This window comes from Somniosus microcephalus, chromosome 28 (assembly GCF_052327205.1).
Source record: "Somniosus microcephalus isolate GS21.2 chromosome 28, FLI_Smic_1.0, whole genome shotgun sequence".
Taxonomy (NCBI): domain Eukaryota; kingdom Metazoa; phylum Chordata; class Chondrichthyes; order Squaliformes; family Somniosidae; genus Somniosus; species Somniosus microcephalus.
Window position 1 is genome coordinate 43,923,064 of NC_141014.1, and position 24,463 is coordinate 43,947,526.

The window sequence follows — 24,463 nt, forward strand, 5'->3', positions numbered from 1 at the left end:
CTTGAGCAGTATGTAACTGAAGCGACCAGGGGGCAAGCAACCTTAGATCTGGTCCTGTGTAACGAGACAGGATTAATTAAAAATGTCCTAATAAAGGACCCCCTTGGAATGAGTGACCATAACATGGTTGAATTCCATATTCAATTAGAGGATGAGAAGGTTGGATCTCAAACAAGCGTGCTAAGCTTGAATAAAGGAGACTATGAAGGTATGAGAGTGGAATTGAGTAGAGTGGATTGGGAAAATAGATTAAAGGGTAAGACGATACATGATCAGTGGTGTACATTTAAGGAGTTATTTTACAACTTCCAAAAAATATATATTCGACTGAGAAGAAAAGGGTGTAAAAGAAAAGACAGCCATCCGTGGCTAAGTAAAGAAATTAAGGATAGTATTCGACTAAAAACAAGGGCATATAAGGTAGCCAAATCTAGTGGGAGGATAGAGGATTGGGAAAACTTTAAAAGACAGCAAAAAATAACAGAAAGATTGATTAAGAAAGGGAAGATAGATTATGAAAGTAAATTAGCAAAAAATATAAAAACAGATAGTAAGAGTTTTTATAGTTATATAAAAAGAAAAAGGGTGGCTAAAGTAAATGTTGGTCCCTTAGAGGATGAGACCGGGAAATTAATGGTGGGGAATATGGAGATGGCAAAAACACTGAATGAATATTTTGTATCAGTCTTTACAGTAGAGGACACTAAGAATATCCCAACACTGGACAAACAGGGGGCTATAGGGGGGGAGGAGCTAAACACGATCAAAATCACTAAGGAAGTGGTACTCGGTAAAATAATGGGACTCAAGGCGGATAAATCACCTGGACCTGATGGCTTACATCCTAGGGTCTTGAGGGAAGTGGCGGTAGGGATTGTGGATGCATTGGTAATAATTTACCAAAACTCCCTGGACTCAGCAAAGGTCCCGGCAGACTGGAAAACTGCTAATGTAACACCCTTATTTAAAAAGGGTAGTAGACAGAAGGCTGGAAACTATAGACAGGTTAGCCTAACATCTGTGGTAGGTAAAATGTTGGAGTCCATTATTAAGGAGACAGTAACAGGACATTTGGATAATCATAATTTAATAGGACAAAGTCAGCATGGTTTTATGAAGGAGAAGTAATGTTTGACAAATTTGCTGGAGTTCTTTGAGGAAGTAACATATAGGGTGGATAAAGGGGAACCAGTGGACGTAGTGTATTTAGACTTCCAAAAGGCATTTGACAAGGTGCCACACAAAAGATTTGTTGCTTAAGATAAAAAATCACGGGATTGGGGGTAATATTCTGGCATGGATAGAGGATTGGCTATCTAACAGAAGGCAGAGAGTTGGGATAAATGGTTCATTCTCAGACTGGCAATCAGTAACTAGTGGTGTTCCGCAGGGGTCAGTGCTGGGTCCCCAACTCTTTACAATCTATATTAACGATTTGGAGGAGGGGACCGAGTGTAACATAACAAAGTTTGCAGATGATACTAAGAAGGGAGGGAAAGTAGTGAGTGAGGAGGACATAAAAAACCTGCAAGGGGACATAGACAGGCTAAGTAAGTGGGCAGAGATTTGGCAGATGGAATACAATACTGGAAAGTGTGAGGTTATGCACTTTGGCAGGAAAAATCGTAGAGCAAGTTATTATCTTAATGGCAAGAAACTGGAAAGTACTGAACTACAAAGGGATCTGGGGGTCCTGGTGCACGAAACTCAAAAGGTTAGTATGCAGGTGCAGCAAGTGATTAAGAAGGCCAATGGAATGTTGGCTTTCATTGCTAGGGGGATAGAATATAAAAACAGGGAGGTATTGTTGCAGTTGTACAAGGTATTGGTGAGACCGCACCTGGAATACTGCATACAGTTTTGGTGTCAATACTTAAGAAAAGACATACTTGCTCTCGAGTCAGTATAAAGAAGGTTCACTCGGTTAATCCTGGGGATGAGGGGATGGACATATGAGGAGAGGTTGAGTAGGTTGGGACTCTACTCATTGGAGTTCAGAAGAATGAGAGGCGATCTTATTGAAACACGGTGGCATAGTGGTTAGCACTGTTGCCTCACAGCGTCAGGGACCCGGGTTCGAATCCGGCCTCGGGTGACTGTCTGTGTGGAGTTTGCACATTCTCCCCGTGTTTGCGTGGGTTTCCTCCGGGTGCTCCGGTTTCCTCCCACAGTCCAAAGATGTGCGGGTTAGGTTATTTGGCTATGATAAATTGACCCTTAGTGTTAGGGGGATTAAATACATGAGGTTACGGGGATAGGGTGGGATATGTGTTGGTGTAGGGGTTATGGGGATCGGGTGGGATATGTGTCGGTGCAGGCTCGATGGGCCGAAATGGCCTCTATCTGCACTGTGGGGTTTCTGTGTGATTCTGTAATTGTAAAGGGGTTGGATCGGGTGGATGCGGGGAGGATGTTCCCGATGATGGGTGAAACTAGAACTAGGGGGCATAGTCTTAGAATAAGGGGCTGCTCTTTCAAAACTGAGATGAGGAGGAACTACTTCACTCAGAGGGTGGTAGGTCCATGGAATATGCTGCCCCAAAAAGGTGTAGAAGCTACATCATTACATAAATTTAAAACAGAAATAGACAGTTTACTCGTAGTAAAGGGAATTAAGGGTTCCGGGGAGCGGGCAGGAATTTGGACATGAGTCTGGGTTCGGATCGGACATGGCCCTGTGGGTAGCGGAGCGGGCCCTGGGGCCGTGTAGCCTGATCCTGCTCCTATTTCGTGTGTCTAATTCTGTTAGATTCAGGAGATGGTTCTGTGATAGTAGATTGGCGGTTAGGATCAGATCAGCCATGATCTTATTGAATGGCGGAGCAGGCTCGAGGGGTCGATTGGCCTACTCCTGCTCCTATTTCTTATGTCCTTATGTTTAAATTAAACATGGCCACGGTAAATAATTCTAATAGGTCTAAGAGCGTTAAAAAAAACAAGCCTGAAGGCTTTGTGTCTTAATGCGAGGAGCATTCGTAATAAGGTGGCTGAATTGGCTGCACAAATAGAGGTAAACGAATATGATTTGGTTGGGATTACGGAAACGTGGCTCAAGGATGGCCAAGGCTGGGAACTCAACATCCAGGGGTATTCGATATTCAGGAAAGATAGGCAAAAAGGAAAGGGATGTGGGGTAGCATTACTGGTTAACGAAGGGATTAACACAATTGTAAGGAAGGATATTAGCTCTGATGATGTGGAATCTGTATGGGTAGAATTGAGAAATACTAAGGGGCAGAAAACGTTAGTGGGAGTGGTGTACAGACCTCCAAACAGTAAGGTGGAGGTTGGGGATGGCATTAAAAGGGAAATTAAAGAAGCTTGCAATAAGGGCACAGCAGTCATCATGGGTGACTTTAATCTACGTATAGATTGGGCTAACCAAATTAGTAACAATAATGTGGAGGAGGAATTCCTGGAGTGTTTACGGGATGGTTTCCTGGACCAATATGTCGAGGAACCAACCAGAGATCAGGCCATCTTAGACTGGGTATTATGTAACGAGAAAGGATTAATTAGCAATCTTGTTGTACGAGGCCCCTTGGGTCGGAGCGATCATAATATGATCGAATTCTTCATTAAGATTGAGAATGAACTAGTTGACTCAGAGACTAGGGTCCTAAATTTAAATAAAGGAAACCACGATGGTCTGAGGCGCGAGTTGGGTAGGATTGATTGGGGAATGTCACTCATAGGGTTGACGGTGGATAGGCAATGGCAAACATTCAAAGACCGAATGGATGAACTACAGAATTTTTTCATCCCAGTTTGGCATAAAAATAAAACAAAAAAGGTGACTCAACTGTGGCTAACAAGGGAAATTAGGGATAGCATAAGATCCAAGGAGAGGACATATAAATTGGCCAGAAAAAGCAATAATCCTGATGATTGGGAGCAGTTTAGGATTCAACGAAGGAGGGCAAAGGGATTTATTAAGAAGGGGAAAATAGAATAAGAGAGTAAGCTTGCAGGGAACATAAAAACTAACTGTAAAAGCTTTTACAGATATGTGAAGAGAAAAAGATTGGTGAAGTCAAGCGTAGGTCCCTTGCAGTCAGAATCAGGGGAATTTATAATGGGAACAAAGAAATGGCAGACCAACTAAATACATATTTTGGTTCTGTCTTCACAAAGGAGGACACAAATAACCTCCCAGAGATGCCGGGGAACATAGGGTCTGATGAAAGGGTGGAACTGAAAGAAATCAGTATTTGTAGGGAAATGGTGTTAGGAAAATTGATGGGACTGAAGGCCGATAAATTCCCAGGACCTGATAATCTACATCCTAGGGTACTTAAGGAAGTGGCCCTAGAAATAGTAGATGCATTGCTGGTCATCTTCCAGAACTCGATAGACTCTGGAACAGTACCCATGGATTGGAGGGTAGCTAATGTTACCCCACTATTCAGAAAAGGTGGTAGAGAAAAAGCAGGGAATTATAGACCGGTAAGCCTGACATCGGTAGTGGGGAAAATGCTAGAGTCCATTATAAAAGATGTAATAGCAGAGCACTTGGAAAGCAGTGACAGGATCGGACAAAGTCAACATGGATTTACAAAAGGTAAATCGTGCTTGACTAATCTACTGGAATTTTTTGAGGATGTAACTGGTAAAATAGATAAGGGAGAACCAGTGGATGTGGTGTATTTGGACTTTCAGAAGGCTTTAGATAAGGTCCCGCATAAGAGATTAGCGTGCAAAATTAAGGCACATGGGATTGGGGGCAAGGTATTGACTTGGATAGAGAACTGGTTGGCGGATAGAAAGCAAAGAGTTGGAATAAACGGGTCGTTTTCCGAGTGGCAGGCAGTGACTAGTGGGGTACCGCAAGGATCGGTCCTAGGACCCCAGCTGTTCACAATATATATTAATGATCTGGAGGAGGGAATTGGATGTAATATTTCCAAATTTGCAGACGACACAAAGCTGGGCGGGAGGGTAAGCTGTGAGGAGGATGCCGTGAAACTCCAGTACGATTTGGACAGGTTGGGTGATTGGGCAGAAACATGGCAAATGCACTATAATGTGGATAAATGTGAGGTTATCCACTTTGGTGGCAAAAACAGGAAGGCAGATTATTATTTGAATGGCAATAGATCGGGAGAAGGGGAAGTGCAAAGAGACCTGGGTGTTCTTGTGCACCAGTCGCTGAAGGTAAGCATGCAGGTGCAGCAGGCGGTTAAGAAGGCAAATGGTATGTTGGCCTTCGTAGCAAGAGTGTTCGAGTACAGGAACAAGGATGTCTTGCTGCAGTTGTAGAGGGCCTTGGTGAGACCGCACCTTGAGTATTGTGTGCAGTTTTGGTCGCCTTATCTGAGGAAGGACGTTCTTGCCATGGAAGGCGTGCAGCGAAGATTCACCAGGCTGATACCTGGGATGGCAGGAATGACGTATGAAGAGAGATTGTGTCGATTGGGCTTATACTCACTGGAGTTTAGAAGATTGAGAGCGATCTCATCGAAACCTATAAAATTCTCTCAGGCCTGGAGAGACTAGATGCAGGAAGGATGTTTCCGATGGCCGGGGAGTCCAGAACCAGGGGTCATAGTCTAAGGATAAGGGGTAAGCCATTTAGGACTGAGATGAGGAGGAATTTCTTCACCCAGAGAGTGGTGAACCTGTGGAATTCTCTACCACAGAAGGCAGTAGAGGCCAGTTCATTAAATATATTGAAGAAGGAGTTGGATATATTTCTTAAGGCTAAAGGGATCAAGGGATATGGGGAGAAGGCAGGAACAGGGTACTGAATTTGGATGATCAGCCATGATCTCATTGAATGGCGGAGCAGGCTCGAGGGGCCAAATGGCCTACTCCTGCTCCTATCTTCTGTTTCCAGCCTGCCACCAGTGCATTCGATGCCTCTCCGGAATCGCCACTCTCCACCCAGCAAGACCTGACCTTTATGTGAGAGCTAGCCAATTTCCCACACTACTTAACCGGTGAGCTGGGGTGCCTATAGCTTGCTAGAGGCATTTAAATGAGGCCCAAAGCCTAATTTGGGTGGAATCTCAGGCCGGCATGGACAGGCATGCAGAGCAGTTGCTCCGCTGACTTCGACATGTTTTGGATGCAAGTTGAATTTCTCCCTCAAAATAAATTACTAATGGGGAAAGGGAGTAGAAATGTAGAGGAATCTGTAAAACTGAATATTGGATCCAATGATAGGATTCAATAGCTGTAGTATTAGTACCAAAGTTATGATTCAAACATGTCATATCTCAGCAAATCAGTGGTAAGACTGTTAAATACATCTGTCAGAGGGTTCCAGGAATATTTATCAGACAAAAAGCATGAAAGAATGTTAAGATGATACTGTATTAAATAGATAAGAGCAGGAATGGAGAACAATGTAGGGATCTGTAGGTTAAAGAATAGAATCAAAGATTTATTCATGGGACTTGAATTGAGTTTGGGCAGATTTCAGAGGTTTTGAAGTGTTTTAATGTGGCAATGATCTGATACAGGTTCCTTGACATCCAAAGCATTGGGTTTCTGAGGCTGCTGTGTATTATTATTTTACAGAAAATAAACCAGTCAGAGGAATTGAAATCAACTGTAGATGAATACAGTAACATTATTAAGGTAAAAATAACCCAAGACACAAAGCAACAATCAGCACTTTAAAAAACTGAAATGAAAATGTTTATTTTACAGCAGGACCAATATTTGCTGTTAAAACGTTTTGAGACATGTTCAGATGTCTAAATCAGACCTGTGAATGTCCAAAACCACACTTTTGATCATTATCTAAAAGAAAAACAGAAAATGTTAGAAATACACAGCAGATCCAACGGGATCGGGAAGAGAAAATACATTTTTGGTAGAGATTCTTCATCCGAGTGTTAGATTTCATCCCAATGGATTTAAATGGACCTATTTTAAGTTTGGAAACTTGTTTGGTGTTCATTCCAAGTAGAAAACTATTTTTAACTTATATTGCTTTTTTAAATTAGCAGATCTCCTCAGATTCCATTGCAGCACAAGCAGAAACCACCCAATGTCTGAGTGCTGCAATGGAAGCTCAGATTGAAGTCATGGAAGCTCAGCTTGCTGCCATGCAAGCACAGATTGCTGCTATCATGGCTGTGGTTAAGAAGTGTTGAAAGGGGCATGCAGTGTGTCACAGCAGTCCAGCAATCTCCTCCAGCAGATTACTAGGATTGCTGAGGCACCACCCCAGGGGAGTGGCAGTGGCTCTGTGGAGGATGACTGCATTCGCCTTCCCACCACTGCTGCTTCGCCGGTGCCCTTGCTGTTGCCTGTCAGCCAGCCATCCCAGACTGCTGCCACCCATGCTGAGGTGGTGCAGTCCGAAGCTGAGCCTATTAGGCCCAGAGCTGCTCGAGGTCGTCCTGCAAGGCCATCTGCAGTATCCCCCACTGAAAGTCAGCAGCCTTCCACCAGCCATGCTGCAGTCACTGGGGTAGCATTGCATAGGAGCACGAGAATAGGCAAAGGCACACGGAAGACAGGCACTAAGGGAATGCACAAGGCTGATTTGTTTATATACCTTATTTCGGTGGGCTGGTGGATACCTTGCATCAGTCATTTGTTTAATCACTTTTACCCATTCAATTGTCCAATTACAGAGGAATAGGTACCTACGGCAGACCCCTCCCAGACTCGTGAGGTAATTCCTCTGCTTATCTCCTGTTTGGACATCTTGCACTTTCTCCTAGACAGTTTGTTTATCATAAGGCTCCTTACTCGACCTGTTATCAGGCCTAGCTATGCCTACATGAAGACCTGTCTCTGCGTTATGCCCTTGTAAACAACCTCAGCTCTTTGTGCAACTCCTTATCTGACATGATTGGAATTCTTCTGTATCATCAGCTTATACTGGCTGCTGAGCTAGGCAAACCCATTTCTTTTATAAAACCATTATTTCTTTTACAATTCACAATTTCTTCCAATTCATGATTTCTTACAACGGTCACCTTTACAGTCACTGTCAATGCTGTCCTCGCCCTGGACTGAGGCTGCAGGTCTGCCTTCCTGCTGCTGAATCCACGTACAGCGGTGGCAGGTTAAGAGAGTGTGTTAGCTCCAGCTTTGAGGGCATGCTGATTGAAGTCATGATCTGCGTACTCTGTATACTTCCAGCACAAACTCCCAGCACCCGCGCTAACGCTCTCCCCACCAGTAGTGTGCACATGTTGCTTGGACGCCATTTTTGACCCAAAACAGCACCCATTGCACCCAATCAACGGACAGTACGCAACCAAATTTTTAGCCCATAGAGTTTTAAACTTTCCTAAGTTTCTTTTGCCAGTTTCCTTCCTATCAATTTTCTCCTCTCCTAAAAGTGCTAAATAAACATAAGAACATAAGACGTAGGAGCAGGAGTAGGTCATTTGGCCCCTCGAGCCTGCTCCGCCATTCAGTAAGATCATGGCTGATCTGATCTTGGTCTCAACTCCACTTCCCTGCCCGCTCCCCATAACCCTTGACTCCCTTATGTAATGATATCAGCAAATAGTGATGGTATTTGCCTGTTTGATTATGATGCCTTACCAGCATAGTTGCCTGATTGATTACTTATGCCTGACCAGCAGAGGGCATGTGACAGAGACAAGCAGATTAGTTTTAGTTTCGTTTTAGATGGATTTCTAGCATGGTGTCTCCTGTAAGGCTGTTAACCAGAGTTGAACAAACTTTAGATTAAAAGACATTCTCTTTCATAAATGTCTCGTCATTGAACCCACATAAGAAATCAATACATGGTGTCAGAAGTGATTGTAAGAGATGAAGAGGAAAAATCTGAAGTTAAATCAGCTCTCCACATATTAGCAAGCCAAAAGAGAACATCGTTACTTACCATTGGAGAATAGCTAACGAAGTGAAAAAATGGAAGGTTTACACCCACCGGCGAAGCTTCAGTTGACAGGTAATGTGGCTGAAAATTGGAGTAGGTTCAAACAACGTTTGGAGTTGTATTTATCAGCAATCGGAGCTGAGGAGAAAAGTGATAGAATGAAAGCGTCACTGTTCTTACATGTCGTGGGTGATGAAGCGCTGGAGGTGTATAATAACTTCACATTCGCTGTTGATGGAGACAAAATGAAGCTAGATAAAATAATGGAACAGTTTGAGGCCTACTGCATACCTTAACGTGACGTTTGAGAGGCACAGATTTTTCACATGCGTACAGAAAACGGGTGAGACTATTGATAAGTATGTGACTGAACTGAGAAACCGAAGCAAAACATGTGAATTTGGGGGACTGACAGACTCGCTGATAAAAGACAGACTGGTGTGTGGTATTCCAGATAATGGTCTAAGGGAAAGACTGCTAAGAGAGCAAGATCTAGACCTGGGAAAAGCCATAGCACTGTGTAGGGCTACAGAGACTGTGAAGTCGCAGGCAAAGGAGCTGTTCAGTGACAGTAGCTGCAACGTGGATGCAGTGAGTAAGAACGGACACAAACCGTTTAACAAAAAGAGCGCCAATGTGAAAAAAGAGGCGTGGCCAGCGAACAAAAATGAAAGGGGCAATCGAAAGTCATGTGGTCGATGCGGTACACAGCATCCACCAAAAAAGTGTCCAGCATATGGTAAAAAATGCAATAGTTGCAACAAAAACAACCATTATGCCTGTTGCTGTAAGAACCAAGCGCAACAAAGCAAGGTCCATGCAGTAGATGAAAGCGAGATAGAGGAGTTCAATGTAGATGTTGTGTCTGAAAACAAAGAAGAAAAAAGAGACTGGATGTTGACACTAAAAGTGAATGACATACATATTCCATTTAAATTGGATACTGGAGCACAAGTTAATGTGATATCAGAGACTGATTTTAAGAAAATTAGACCCAGACCAAAGATACATGGAATAAAAGTGAAAGTGACAGGATACTCAGGTACTGGTATACCAGTGAAAGGAAGATGCATTGACAAAGTAACACACAAGGACAGAGAGCACACACTAGCATTAATCGTGGTGCCAAAGGATGTGCAAGCCATGCTAGGTTTAAAAGCCTGTGAGAGACTGAACCTGGTAAAGAGAGTCCTCGTTGTGGAAAGCGAAGGAGAGACAGACTATGATGAACTTATGAAAGAGTACAACGACCTATTTAAGGGTCTAGGCTGCCTTCCAGGAGAACACACGATCAGAGTAGATAAAAGTATGCCAACGGTCATACATCCATGCAGAAAAGTTCCGTTTGCTCTTCAAAAGCAACTGAAGGCAGAGTTGGACAGGATGGAAAGCCTGAACGTGATTCAGAAGATAGATGAGCCAACTGAGTGGGTGAGTTCCCTCGTCGTAGTGGACAAAAAGAATGGAAAGCTCAGAATTTGCCTGGATCCAAGAGATCTAAACAGAGCAATAAAGAGAGAGCACTTCAAGCTACCTACACGTGAGGAAATCATGTCACAGTTTGCAAATGCAAAGTATTTCAGCAAGTTAGATGCATCATCAGGATTTTGGCAGATGAAATTGGACGAGGCAAGTTCAAGACTGTGCACGTTCAACAGTCCATTTGGCAGATACAGATTCCTAAGGTTACCATTTGGCATTGCCTCAGCTCCTGAAGTGTATCACAAAACAATCCATATGATCTATGAGCACCTGGAGGGAGTTGATACATCAATGGATGACATCATAGTATGGGGAACCACGAGAACTGAGCATGACGAGAGACTGAAAAAAGTGCTGGAAGCAACAAGGAAAACAAACCTGAAGCTGAAAAGAGAGAAATGCCAGCTCGGGGTGACAGAACTGACATTCGTAGGAGATATCCTTAGCAGTGAGGGCATCAGACCAGATCCCAGAAAGGTGTCCGCCATTGAGAATATGCCAAAGCCACAATGCAAAAAGGACGTGCAGAGGTTTAATGGAATGATCAACTGCATGGGTAAATTCATATCCAACCTCTCAGAAAAGATGGCGCCACTGAGAAGACTAACTGAAACGAACATAGAATGGGAATGGAATCATGAGCATGAGAAGTCATGGAGCGATCTAAAGAAACTGCTCACAGAGGAACCAGTTCTGAGGTTTTATGACCCAGCGAGACCCATCAAGATATCATCAGATGCATCACAGAGTGGGCTCGATGCCGTTCTTCTGCAAAAATATGACTACTGGCAACCTATTGCATATGCATCGCGCTCAATGACAGACGCGGAGACGTGATATGCTCAAATAGAAAAGGAGCTGCTCAGCATCACATACACCTGTGAAAGATTTCAGCAGTTTGTGGCAGGACAAGCAATCAGTGTAGAGACTGACCATAAGCCCTTGATTGCATTGTTCCAAAAGCCACTAAATAGCTGTCCGCTTAGAATACAAAGAATGATGATCAGGCTGCAACGCTATACACTGAATGTTGCGTACACACCGGGTAAGCTGATGTATACAGCAGACACGTTGTCCAGAGCTGTTGACCCAAGTGAGCCCGCAAACACCAAAATGGATGAAAAAGTGAACGCCTACGTGGACATGATCACAAGTGCACTGCCCATAGCAGATGCAAAAATGGAGCTCATAAAGACTGAGACAATCAAAGATGAAACAATGAGACGACTGAGGAAAAGCATCTTGGATGGATGGCCCAACATGATGCAAGACTGCTCACCTGACATAGCAGAGTACTGGAACTGCAGGGTGGAACTATCAGAGGTCGAAGACATCATCTACAAAGGAAGTAAAATAGTTATCCCAAAGAGTCTGAGAAATGAGATGCTAAAAAGGATCCATGGAGGACATCTGGGAATCGAAAAGTGTAAGAAAAGAGCACGAGAGGTGATGTACTGGCCACGAATCAACCAAGATGTGACAAATGAGGTGTCAAACTGCACAATATGCCTGAAATATCGAGCAAGCAATCCGGTAGAACCACTAAAGCCACACCCAGCGCCAGACAGACCTTACCAGAAGGTAGGCGCTGACCTATTTGTATGTCAAGGGAAGGACTATCTTGTAGTCACAGACTATTACTCCCTGTATCCAGAGGTTTGTAGACTGTACACCACCACTGCAGATGCTGTGATAAGATGTATGAAAGCCATATTCTCCAGACATGGCGTGGCAAGCGAGGTCTTCACAGACAACGGACCCCAGTTTTACAATGCAAGTTTCCGACACTTTGCCAAAGAGTGGGACTTTGTCCACACAACGTCAAGTCCTCACTTTCTACAGTCCAATGGACTAGTGGAAAAATCGGTCCAGACAGTGAAAAGACTGATGTACAAGGCAAAAGACAGTGGAACTGACTTCTACCAAAGCATGCTTGTATACTGCACAACGCCGCTCGAGTGTGGTAAGTCACCAGCCCAACTCCTTATGGGACGTCGGCTAAGGTCAAACCTACCCATCCCGGAGAACCTCCTGAAAGCAAAAGAGGGGGAGAAAGTGAGGAAGTTCAAAGAACAACAGAAAGAAAAGCAAAAGTACTACTATGACAGAGGAACACAAAACCCACCTGAACTCCACACTGGTGACCAAGTAAGGTTCAAAGACAAAACAAACACATGGACTCAGAAGGGAACTGTCCTGAGTGAAGTTCAACCAAGATCATACACCATTCAGACAGATGAGGGTGCTGTTCTGCGAAGAAATCGTCGGGATCTTCTCAGGGAACCAGCCACAGCAGGTCAAAAGACTGATACTGTTGAACAACCTGATCACACAGCAGGTCAAAAGACTGGTACTGTTGAACAACCTAATCACACAGCTGAGAAATCATCATCGGAGGCAACAACTCAGATTCAAGGACAATCAATCAGAAAATCCTCAAGACACGTGAAGCCTCCTGAGAGACTCATTGAGCAAATTTAAGGACTATTATAGAAGGAAGTAATGTTATCTTATTCTTTCTTCAAGTTCTAGTGTATTTACATATTTCATGTGAACACACAAAGCAAGGTTAAAAAACCTTGATAATGATAATGTAAGTTCATTAAGTGTTACAGTTAAAATGCAGATTAATACAAAGAAAACATGTTGTTAGTTAAAAGTAAAATACTTTTGTTTTAAGAAAGGGAGATGTAATGATATCAGCAAATAGTGATGGTATTTGCCTGTTTGATTATGATGCCTTACCAGCATAGTTGCCTGATTGATTACTTATGCCTGACCAGCAGAGGGCATGTGACAGAGACAAGCAGTTTAGTTTTAGTTTCGTTTTAGATGGATTTCTAGCATGGTGTCTCCTGTAAGGCTGTTAACCAGAGTTGAACAAACTTTAGATTAAAAGACATTCTCCTTCATAAATGTCTCGTCATTGAACCCACATAAGAAATCAATACGCCTTACTATTGAAAAATCTGTCTACACCTTAAATATATTCAATGACCCAGCCTCCACAGCTCTCTGGGGAAGAGAATTCCAAAGATTCACGACCCTCTGAGAGAAGAAATTCCTACTCATTTCTGTTTTAAATAGGTGCCCCCTTATTCTGAAATTATGCCCCCTAGTTCTAGATTCCACCACGAGGGGAAACATCCTCTCTGCATCTACCCTGTCAAGTCCCTTCAGAATCTTATATGTTTCAATAAGATCCCCTCTCATTCTTCTAAACTCCAATGAGTATAGGCCCAACCTGCTCAACCCTTCTTCATAAAACAACCCCTTCATCTCTGGAATCAACCTCGTGAACCTTCTCTGAACTGCCTCCAATGCAAGTATATCCTTCCTTAAATGAGACCAAAACTGTATGCAATACTCCAGGTGTGGTCTCACCAACGCCCTGTACAGTTGTAACAGGACTTCCCTATTTTTGTACTCCATTCCCTTTGCAATAAAGGGCAACATTCCATTTACCTTCCTAATTACTTGCTGTACCTGCATGCAAATTTTTTGTGATTCATGTACAAGGACCCCCAGATCCCTCTGTACCTCAGCATTTTGTAATCTCTCCCCATTTAAATAATAATTAGCTTTTATTATTCCTACCAAAGTGGATAACCTCACATTTTCCCATATTATACTCCATCTGCCAAATTTTTGCCGACTCACTTAGTCTATCTATATTCCTTTGGAGATTCTTTGCGTCCTCTACACAATTTGCTTTCCCACCTATCTTTGTATCATCAGCAAATTTGGCTACATTACACTCGGTACCTTCATCCAAGTCATTAATATAGATTGTAAATAGTTGAGGCCTCAGCACTGATCCCTGCAGAACCTCACTAGTTACAGTTTGTCAACCAGAAAATGATCCACTTATCCCGACTCTCTTTTCTGTTAGTTAGCCAATCCTCTATCCATGCTACAGTAATATGTTACCCCCAACTCTGTGAGCTCTTGTGCAGTAACCTTTTATATGGCACCTTATTGAATGCCTTCTGGAAATCCAAATACACTACATCTACTAGTTCCCCTTTATCCACCCTGCTCATTACAGCCTCAAAGAACTCCAGCAAATTTGTCAAACATGATTTTCCTTTCATAAAACCATGCTGACTCTGCTTGACTATATTATGATTTTCTAAATGTCCTGCTACCACTTCCTTAATGATGGACTACAACATTTTTCCCAATGACAGATGTTAAGCTAACTGGTCTATAGTTGCCTGCTGTCTGTCTCCCTCCTTTATTAAATAGGGGCATTACATTTGCAGTTTTCCTGTCCACTGGGACCTCTCCAGAATCGAGGGAATTTTAGTACATTACAACCAATGCATCCACTATCTCTGCATCCACTTCTTTTAAGACCCTAGGATGCAGGCCATTGGGTCCAGGGGACTTGTCCACCTTTAGTTCCATTAGTTTGCCTAGTACTTTTTCTCTAGTGATAGTGATTGTTTAAGTTCCCCCCCCCACCCCAATAGCACCTTGATTATCCATTATTGGGATGCTTTTAGTGTCTTCTACCGTGAAGACCGATACAAAATATTTGTTTAAAGTCTCTGCCATTTCCCTGTTTCCCATTATTAATTCCCCAGACACATCCTCTAGGGAACCAACATTTACTTTAGCTACTCTCTTCCTTTTTATATACCTGTAGAAGCTCTTACTGTCTGTTTTTATATTTCTTGCTAGCTTACTGGGATACAGTTCCAAAAGTGCCTGTTCCCCCTGGTACCTCACCAAATTGACCATGCAGTTGTGTGAACCTAGACAGTGACTGTCTGCAGGATATTCAACAGTGGAAACATTCAAGCCAAGTCTGATGCTGTCCTCATCCAATGCCACACACATTCCAGCAACAGTCACTAGGTAGTGATCAGAAGTGAGAACCCTGGCTAATTTTTCCTCCATCTAATCCAGGGATATTGAAGCCAATTGTAGCACCCAAACTGCAACCTTGGCTGAGACCAGCTAACTCACCACTAACCAGGGGTTGAATTGGGGACCTTCCTGGTCTGTGTTGCTCAGCTATTAGCTGGATAAACTCATTGAACCATAGTGGTTGTAATTCTAAGTTCTAACCTACCTCCTGAGCAATGAGCATGTCCAACATGCAAATATTGGGACATAATAAGCAGTATAATATGCAGTATAATATACCGTACAAATTTCCTGGGAGGATCCTGGATCCCTAGTGCCAGCTCCTGTGCCAGTGGAGTTCACCATTGCCTTGATGGGAGCCAGCACTTGTGATCCTGAACCCTCTTGCACAGTTAGAGAAACAATAAAATATACACGGTGACTGGAAACCTGCCTGTGTTTACTCCATGGAATTCTGTGCCAGATAACTTTCTTGGAAATTAATAATGAACGATTAATATGTGAACTTGGTGTTAAATAAATGTTCTTGCTTTTTTCCCAACACAGGAATTGAAAGAAGAAATAAATAGATTACAGTACCATCTCACATGTGAAGATTTGTCAATGTAAGTTGAATATATTAACAGACATCAGGGTTTGGAAGTCCTACAAGGCCAGAGTTTTGGCCATGATGTTTTTTTCATCTGTCTTGAAGGTGGGGTCTTTTTGTTATTCATTCATGGGATGTGGGCGTCGCTGGCAAGGCCAGCATTTATTGCCCATCCCTAGTTGCCCTTGAGAAGGTAGTGGTGAGCCGCCTTCTTGAACCGCTGCAATCTGTGTGGTGAAGGTACTCCCACAGTGCTGTTAGGGAGGGAGTTCCGGGATTTTAACCCAGCGACGATGAAGGAACGGTGATATACTTCCAAGTCAGGATGGTGTGTGACTTGGAGGGGAACTTGGAGGTGGTGGTGTTCCCATGCGCCTGCTGCCCTTGTCCTTCTAGGTGGTAGAGGTCGTGGGTTTGGGAGGTGCTGCCAAAGAAACCTTGGCGAGTTGCTGCAGTGCATCTTGTAGATGGTACATACTGCAGCCACGGTACGCTGGTGGCGGAGGGACTGAATGTTTAAGGTGGTGGATGGGGTGCCAATCAAGCGGGCTGCTTTGTCTTGAATGATGTCGAGCTTCTTGAGTGTTGTTGGAGCTGCACTCATCCAGGCAAGTGGACAGTATTTCATCACATTCTGACTTGTACCTTGTAGATGGTGGAAAGGCTTTGGGGACTCAGAAGGTGAGACACTCGCCGCAGAATACCTAGCTTCTGACCTGCTCTTGTTGCCACAGTATTTATGTGACTGGTCCAGTTATGTTTCTGGTCAATGGTGACCCCCAGGATATTGATGGTGGGGGATTCGGCGATGGTAATGACGTTGAATGTCAAGGAACGGTGGTTAGACGTTTGCTTTATGGAGATAGTCATTGCCTGGCACTTAGGTGGCAGATAAATTTTGCACCACACATCAACCCAAGCCTGAATGTCGTCCAGGTTTTGCTGCATGCGGGCATGGACTGCTTCATTATCTGAGGAGTTGCGAAAGACACAGAACACTGCAGTCATCAGTGAACATCCCCACTTCTGACCTTATGATGGAGAGAAGGTCATTGATGAAGCAGCTGAAGATGGTTGGGCCTAGGACACTGCCCTGAGGAACTCCTGCAGTGATGTCCTGGGGCTGTGATGATTGACCTCCAACCACCACAACCATCTTCCTTTGTGCTAGGTATGACTCCAGCCAGTGGAGAGTTTTCCCCCCGATTCCCATTGACTTCAGTTTTACTAGGGCACCTTCATAGAATTTTACAGTACAGAAGGAGGCCATTCAGCCTATCTTGTCCGTGCAAGACAAAGATCTATCCACCCTAACCCCACTTTCCAGCACTTGGTCCGTAGCCTTGTAGGTTATGGCACTTCAAGTGCATATCCAAGTACTTTTTAAATGTGATGAGGGTCTCTGTCTCTACCACCCTTTCAAGCAGTGAGTTCCAGACCCCCACCACCCTCTGGGTGAAAACATTTCTCCTCAAATCCCCTCTAAATTTCCAACCAATTACTTTGAATCTATGCCCCCTGGTATTGACCCCTCTGCTAAGGGAAATAGGTCCTTCCTAGCCACTCTATCTAGGCCCCTCATAATTTTATACGCTTCAATTAGGTCTCCACTCAGCCTCCTCTGTACCAAAGAAAGCAACCCCAGCCTATCCAATCTCTCCTCATAGCTAAAATTCCCCAGCCCAGGCAACATCCTCGTAAATCTCCTCTGCACTCCCTCTAGTGCAATCACATCCTTCCTGTAATGTGGTGACCAGAACTGCACGCAGTATTCCAGATGCGGCCCAAATAGTGTTTTATACAGTTCAAGCATAACCTCCCTGCTCTTATATTCTATGCCTCAGCTAATAAAGGCAAGTATCCCGTATGCCTTCTTAACCATCTTACCTACTTGTCCTGCTACCTTCAGGGATCTGTGAACATGCACTCCAAGGTCCCTGTGATCTTCTGCACTTCTCAGTGTCCTACCATTTATAGTGTATTCCCTTGCCTTGTTAGCCCTCCCCAAATGCATTACCTCACACTTCTCCAGATTGAATTCCATTTGCCACTGTTCTGCCTACCTGACCAGTCCATTGATATCTTCCTGCAGTCTGCAGCTTTCTTCTTCATTATCAACCACACGGCCAATTTTTGTATCATCTGCAAACTTCTTAATCATACTTCCTACATTCAAGTCCAAATCATTGATATATACCACAAAAAGCAAAGGGCATCCTTGATGTCACACTCGGTCAAATACTGCCTTGATGTCAAGGGCAGTCACTCTCGCCTCACCTCTGGAATTCAGCTCTTTTGTTCATGTTTGGACCAAGGCTGTAATGAGGTCTGGAGCCGAGTGGTCTTGGCGGAACCCAAACTGGGCATCACTGAGCAGGTTATTGGTGAGTAAGTGCTGCTTGATAGCACTGTCGACGACACCTTCCATCACTTGGCTGATGATTGAGAGTAGACTGATGGGGAGGTAATTGACCGGATTGGATTTGTCCTGCTTTTTGTGGACAGGACATACCTGGACAGTTTTCCACATTGTCGGATAGATGCCAGTGTTGTAGCTGTACTGGAACAGCTTGGCTAGAGGCGCGGCTAGTTCTGGAGCACAAGTCTTCAGCACGATAGCCGGGATGTTGTCGGGGCCAATAGCCTTTGCTGTATCCAGTGCAGTCAGCCGTTTCTTGATACCACGTGGAGCAGATTGAATTGGCTTAAGAGTGGCTTCTGTGGTGGTGGGGACTTCAGGAGGTGCCCGATATGGATCATCCACTTGGCACTTCTGGCTGAAGATGTTTGCAAACGCTTCAGCCTTGTCTTTTGCACTCACGTGCTGGGCTCCACCATCATTGAGGATGGGGATATTCATGGAGCCTCCTCTTCCTGTTAGTTGTTTAATGGACCACCACCATTCACGACTGGATGTGGTAGGACTGCAGAGCTTTGATCTGATCGTTGATTGTGGGATCGCTTAGCTCTGTCTATAGCATGCTGCTTCTGCTTTTTAGCATGCCTGTAGTCCTGTGGTGCATCTTCCCCAGGTTGGCACTGTATTTTTAGGTACGCTTGGTGCTGCTCCTGGCATGCTCTTCTACACTCCTTATTGAAGCAGGGTTGATCCCCTGGCTTGATGGTAATGGTAGTGAGGGATATGCCGGGCCATGAGGTTACAGATTGTGGTGGAATATAATTCTGCTGCTGCTGATGGCCCAGAGTGCCTCATGGATGCCCAGTTTTGAGCTGTGTGGTAAACCACTTTTATCGTTCACTATCGTTACACTATAGTTATCACTGTTGTATTGTTCTCACTGTTCTCACTGTTGTATCACTATACGAGGTCGCCGCTTGTCGCGCTGTTATACCTGGGCTGACCACCTCCGACTCCGCCCATGGCTCCACCTACCTGCCCAGGTATAAAGGTAGTCGACTGGCTGGTATTCCTCCTTGTTGGACCCGATCACCCACGAGGGTGGGCTCTGTTATTTAGTCAATAAAAACCTTTAGTTACGTTCCTAGCTCGTCGCTTTTTATTGGACGAATTGATAGGTATATCAATTTTATTGACTAAATTTTAAAGATGTCTACTACTGGCCAGCCAGAAGCCCTCCCAGAAGCACAGCCACAGCAGCTTTCAGACACCGGGCTACACCAGCCACACCAGCCGGCTTGGCTGCAAGCCCTCAAACCACCGTACCTGGATCTAAACCCACAGGCAGCAAACTCAGCCCTCAACTTCAAACACTGGCTGGACTGCTTCGAATCCTACCTGGAAGAATCCGGCGTCCCTCAGAGATCCAAACTAAGAGTTCTGAACGCCCAAGCGAGCCCAAGAGTATACGCACTCATCCAGGACATGACTACATACGAGGCCGCTATCAACCTACTGAAACAGCAGTACCGGAGCCCGGTAAATTACATGTACACCAGGCACCTCCTGAGATCCCGCCCGCAACAGCCAGGAGAGTCTGTAGCTGAATTTTTACGGGCGCTAAGAGCACTCGGCAGGAACTGTGACTTTAAAGCGGTGACGGCTGTTGAAAATACGGAAGATAATATCCGCGATGCCTTTGTGAAAGGCCTACGGTCCGACTACTCACGGCAAAGACTGCTTGAAGCTAAAGACCTCGACCTGGACAAAGCTGAAGCCCTCGCTCTCTCCCTAGAGGTGGCCCATCAGGACCAGGAGGCGTTTTCCAGGTACTGCTCGCGACCCTGGGACTCGGGCCCGACCCCTACCGCAATACCCTTCGCAGCGCCGCCCCCGGGACCTACCTCAGCGTCGGCGTCCCGGACCCGACCGGGACCGCCACCCCCGGTACCGGCTCCGACATCGGGCACCCGCGATCGGGCCGCCGGCTGCTTCTTTTGCGGCCAGGAGAAGCACCCGAGGTCGCGCTGCCCAGCCAGGAACTCTACCTGCTCAACCTGCAGGAAGAAAGGCCACTTCTCTAAGGCCTGCAGGAGCGGATCTTCAGAGGCCAGCAGTGCCTCATGTGAACTGTGGGGGCGGCCATCTTCTTTCAAGGCAACTGAGGCCAGCATCCCCACACGTGAGTCATGGGGCGGCCATCTTTGATCAAGGCAACCGACCCCAATAGTGCCTCATGTGAGTTATGGGGGCAGCCATCTTCTCCGCCATTTTGTCCTACCTCGTGGGAGACGCCATTTTACCCACCACGCCCGACTGCCACCGGGCCCCCGGACCCGACGACCGCCTCGCCCGCAGACGACAACGACTCGCTTACCTACACACTAGCCTCCGTCACTCTGGATCAAGCCCGCCCACACCACCTGTCCAAGTCGATGATGGACATCAAAGTAAACGGCCACGCCACGACCTGCCTGTTCGACAGCGGAAGCACGGAGAGCTTCATCCACCCGGACACGGTGAGCCACTACTCCCTCCCTGTCCTGCCAACGCGCAACCGAATCTCGATGGCATCGAGGTCCCACGCCACGGACATTAGCGGCTACTGTGTTGTGACCTTGTCGGTTAAGGGTACGGAGTATAAAAATTTTAAACTCCTCGTCCTCCCCCAGCTCTGCGCTGCCGTCCTACTAGGGCTGGACTTCCAATCCCACCTCCAAAGTGTAACCCTAGCATACGGTGGACCCCTTCCCCCACTCACAGTCGACAACCAGCGAATGTTAAACCGCCCACCGCGTAACACCTGCAGCCTATCCACCCTCAAGGTGCCGCCACCTTCCCTGTTCGCTAACCTCACCCCCGACTGCAAACCCGTCGCTACCAAGAGCAGGCGGTACAGCGCTGGGGACAGAGCCTTCATTAGCTCTGAGGTGCGGCGCCTCCTGAAAGAGGGCATTATCGAGGGGAGCAACAGCCCCTGGCGTGCCCAGGTCGTGGTCGTTAAGACTGGCGATAAAAATCGCCTGGTCATCGACTACAGCCAGACCATAAACAGATACACCCAGCTGGACGCATACCCCCTTCCCCGCATATCTGACATGGTCAATCAGATTGCACAATACCGCGTATTCTCGACCATCGACCTTAACTCGGCCTACCACCAACTCCCTATCCACCCCGAGGACCGCCAGTACACCGCCTTCGAGGCGAATGGGCGCCTATACCACTTCCTTAGGGTCCCCTTCGGTGTCACCAACGGGGTCTCGGTCTTCCAAAGGGAGATGGACCGGATGGTTGACCAGAACGGACTGCAGGCCACATTCCCCTATCTAGATAACGTCACCATCTGCGGCCGCGACCGGCAGGACCATGACGTGAATCTGGAGAAATTCCTCCGTACGGCCCAACGGCTGAACCTCACCTACAATAAGGAGAAATGTGTGTTTAACACCTCGCGCCTTGCCATCCTTGGCTGTGTAGTAGAGAACGGACTCATCGGCCCCGACCCCGAAAGAATGCGCCCCCTCATGGAGCTACCCCTCCCCCACTGCCCTAAGGCACTTAAGAGAACCCTGGGGCTCTTCGCCTACTATGCCCAATGGGTGCCCAATTATGCGGACAAAGCCAGACCCCTCATGAAGTCCACATCCTTCCCCCTCACGGAGGAAGCGTGCGCGGCCTTCTCCCTCATCAAGGGAGACATAGCCAAGGCCACAATGCACGCAGTGGATGAGTCCATCCCCTTCCAAGTGGAGAGCGATGCATCCGACTTCGCCCTAGCCGCTACCCTTAACCAGGAGGGGAGGCCGGTGGCCTTCTTCTCAAGGACCCTACAGGGCCCCGAGATCCGACACTCGTCGGTCGAGAAGGAAGCCCAGGCAATTGTGGAGGCGGTACGGCGCTGGAGGCATTACCTGGCAGGCAAAAGATTTACCCTCCTCACCGACCAACGTTCGGTTGCTTTCATGTTTAATAACAAGCTGAGGGGCAAAATCAAGAATGACAAGATATTGAGGTGGAGAATTGAGCTATCCACCTACGATTATGATATCTTGTACCGGCCAGGTAAGCTGAACGAACCCCCTGATGCTCTTTCACGAATTACATGCGCCAGCGCGCATATTGATAGACTTCAGACCCTCCACAACGACCTCTGCCACCCCGGGGTCACCAGACTTTACCATTTCATTAAGGCCCGCAACCTGACCTACTCCATCGAGGAGGTCAGGACCATGACCAGGAACTGCCAGACCTGCGCCGAGTGCAAACCGCACTTCTATAGGCCGGACAGAGCAAGCCTGATCAAGGCCACCCGCCCCTTCGAGCGCCTGAGCATCGACTTTAAGGGGCCTCTACCGTCATCTGACCGCAATGTGTACTTCCTCAACATCGTTGATGAGTACTCCCGTTTCCCTTTTGCCTTCCCCTGCCCAGACATGACCAGTACCACGGTCATCAAGTGCCTGAACGACCTCTTCGCCTTGTTCGAGTTCCCGAACTATATACATAGTGACCGGGGCTCCTCCTTCATGAGCGAGGAACTCCGTCAGTTCCTACTAGCGAGAGGTATTGCAGCAAGTAGGACCACCAGCTACAACCCCCGAGGGAACGGCCAGGTGGAAAGAGAGAACGCGACGGTATGGAAGGCCGTCCTCTTAGCCTTAAAGTCTAAGGGCCTCCCAACCTCCCGCTGGCAGGAAGTCCTCCCAACGGACTCCCTGGTCGAGAGGGTGAACCTCCTGCACGCCAACCCCCAGTACGCCTACGTGGCTTACCCAGACGGGCGGGAGGACACTGTCTCCTTACGAGACCTCGCACCCTCGGGCACTCCGGAGACACCACCTTTACCCCCCCCACCACCCCCCAATTCCAGCCCAGGTAGACGGCATGCCGGAACCCCACGAGCCTTCGCCGACCACGCAGACACCAGCATTAACACCGGATAATGCAGCACCGCCGCTGCGACGATCGGAGAGGCTTACGAGGCCTCCGGACAGACTGACATACCAGAACTGGTAGTACACTTCACCCCGCCGGACTCAAATCTAAACAAGGGGTGAATGTGGTAAACCACTTTTATCGTTCACTATCGTTACACTATAGTTATCACTGTTGTATTGTTATCACTGTTCTCACTGTTGTATCACTATACGAGGTCGCCTCTTGTCGCGCTGTTATACCTGGGCTGACCACCTCCGACTCCGCCCATGGCTCCACCTACCTGCCCAGGTATAAAGGTAGTCGACTGGCTGGTATTCCTCCTTGTTGGACCCGATCACCCACGAGGGTGGGCTCTGTTATTTAGTCAATAAAAACCTTTAGTTACGTTCTTAACTCGTCGCTTTTTATTGGACGAATTGATAGGTATATCAAGCTGCTAGATCTGTTCTGAATCTATCCCATTTAGCACGGTGGTAGTGCCACACAACATGATGGAAGGTGTCCTCAGTGTGAAGATGGGACTTCGTCTCCACAATGACTGTGCGGTGGGGTGGAGTTACTTGGTGCATTTACATAGTACTGGATGAGCCATTACAGAATAGAGTGACTGAAATTTGAGTCTGGCAACAAAGTAAACATAGTCTTAGCAAAAGAAAGTTTATGGAGTGTACATTTTTTCAAAGTACTTCCCCATTTTATATTGAAAGTATATCTATCTATATATATCCACCTGGCCTGTTTCTGTGCTGTATATTCTATGTAATGAGAGGGGAGTATACACAAGGTGTGGGAGTGAGTGGGAAGGGGTAAAGGAGCTAACGGAAGCGAAGGGTGTAAGGAAGGAGTAGGAAAGGAGACGGATATAGGACTTGGACCAGGTGTCAGGCAAGGTGCTTGAACACATTCCGTTTGCATTGCTTTCCACTGAAGTCCTGTTACACACCACCCATCATCCTCTCCCCACCTGTGACCCAAAACCTTCCTATAACCCTGGCTGGATCTTTCCTCTAACTTCCAGTAAGAAAATAGAGATAGAGGCAAAAGAATGAAGAGGGAGAAAAGAACAGGAAAGAAGGCAAAAGAGGACATTGATAAGCAGAAACGAACAAGAGGAGGAAAGAGAACCAGAAATACAAAACTTTTACTTTAACAATAACAACTTGCATTTTAATGTAGCAACTTTAATGTAGTAAAATGTCCCAAGGCACTTCACAGGTATAATCTGACAAAAAAGGACAGCCAGACAAAGAAGGAAGTATTAGGGATAACCAAAAGTTTGGTCAAGAGGTAGGTTAAAGAAAAGCCTTAAAATGGAAGATAGAATTGGAGAGGCAGAAGAGTGTAGGGATGGAATTCCAGAGTGTGTGGCTGAGAAGGCTGAAGACACGGCCACCAATGGTAG

General features: G+C 46.2%; 1 protein-coding gene across 6 annotated transcripts in view; it reads left to right on the forward strand.

The window, feature by feature from the left end:
- The window catches only part of LOC147099704 (uncharacterized), a 171,841-nt gene that overhangs the window by 47,252 nt on the left and 100,126 nt on the right, over positions 1-24,463 (forward strand). For 5 of the 6 annotated variants that reach the window (XM_085969099.1, XM_085969095.1, XM_085969096.1 and 2 more), the window contains 2 exons: positions 6,523-6,582; positions 15,719-15,777. In XM_085969099.1, the coding sequence (XP_085825225.1) occupies positions 6,523-6,582; positions 15,719-15,777 (119 nt within the window). The remainder of the gene's footprint in view (positions 1-6,522; positions 6,583-15,718; positions 15,778-24,463) is intronic. The other variant, XM_085969097.1, reaches the window with a different exon arrangement.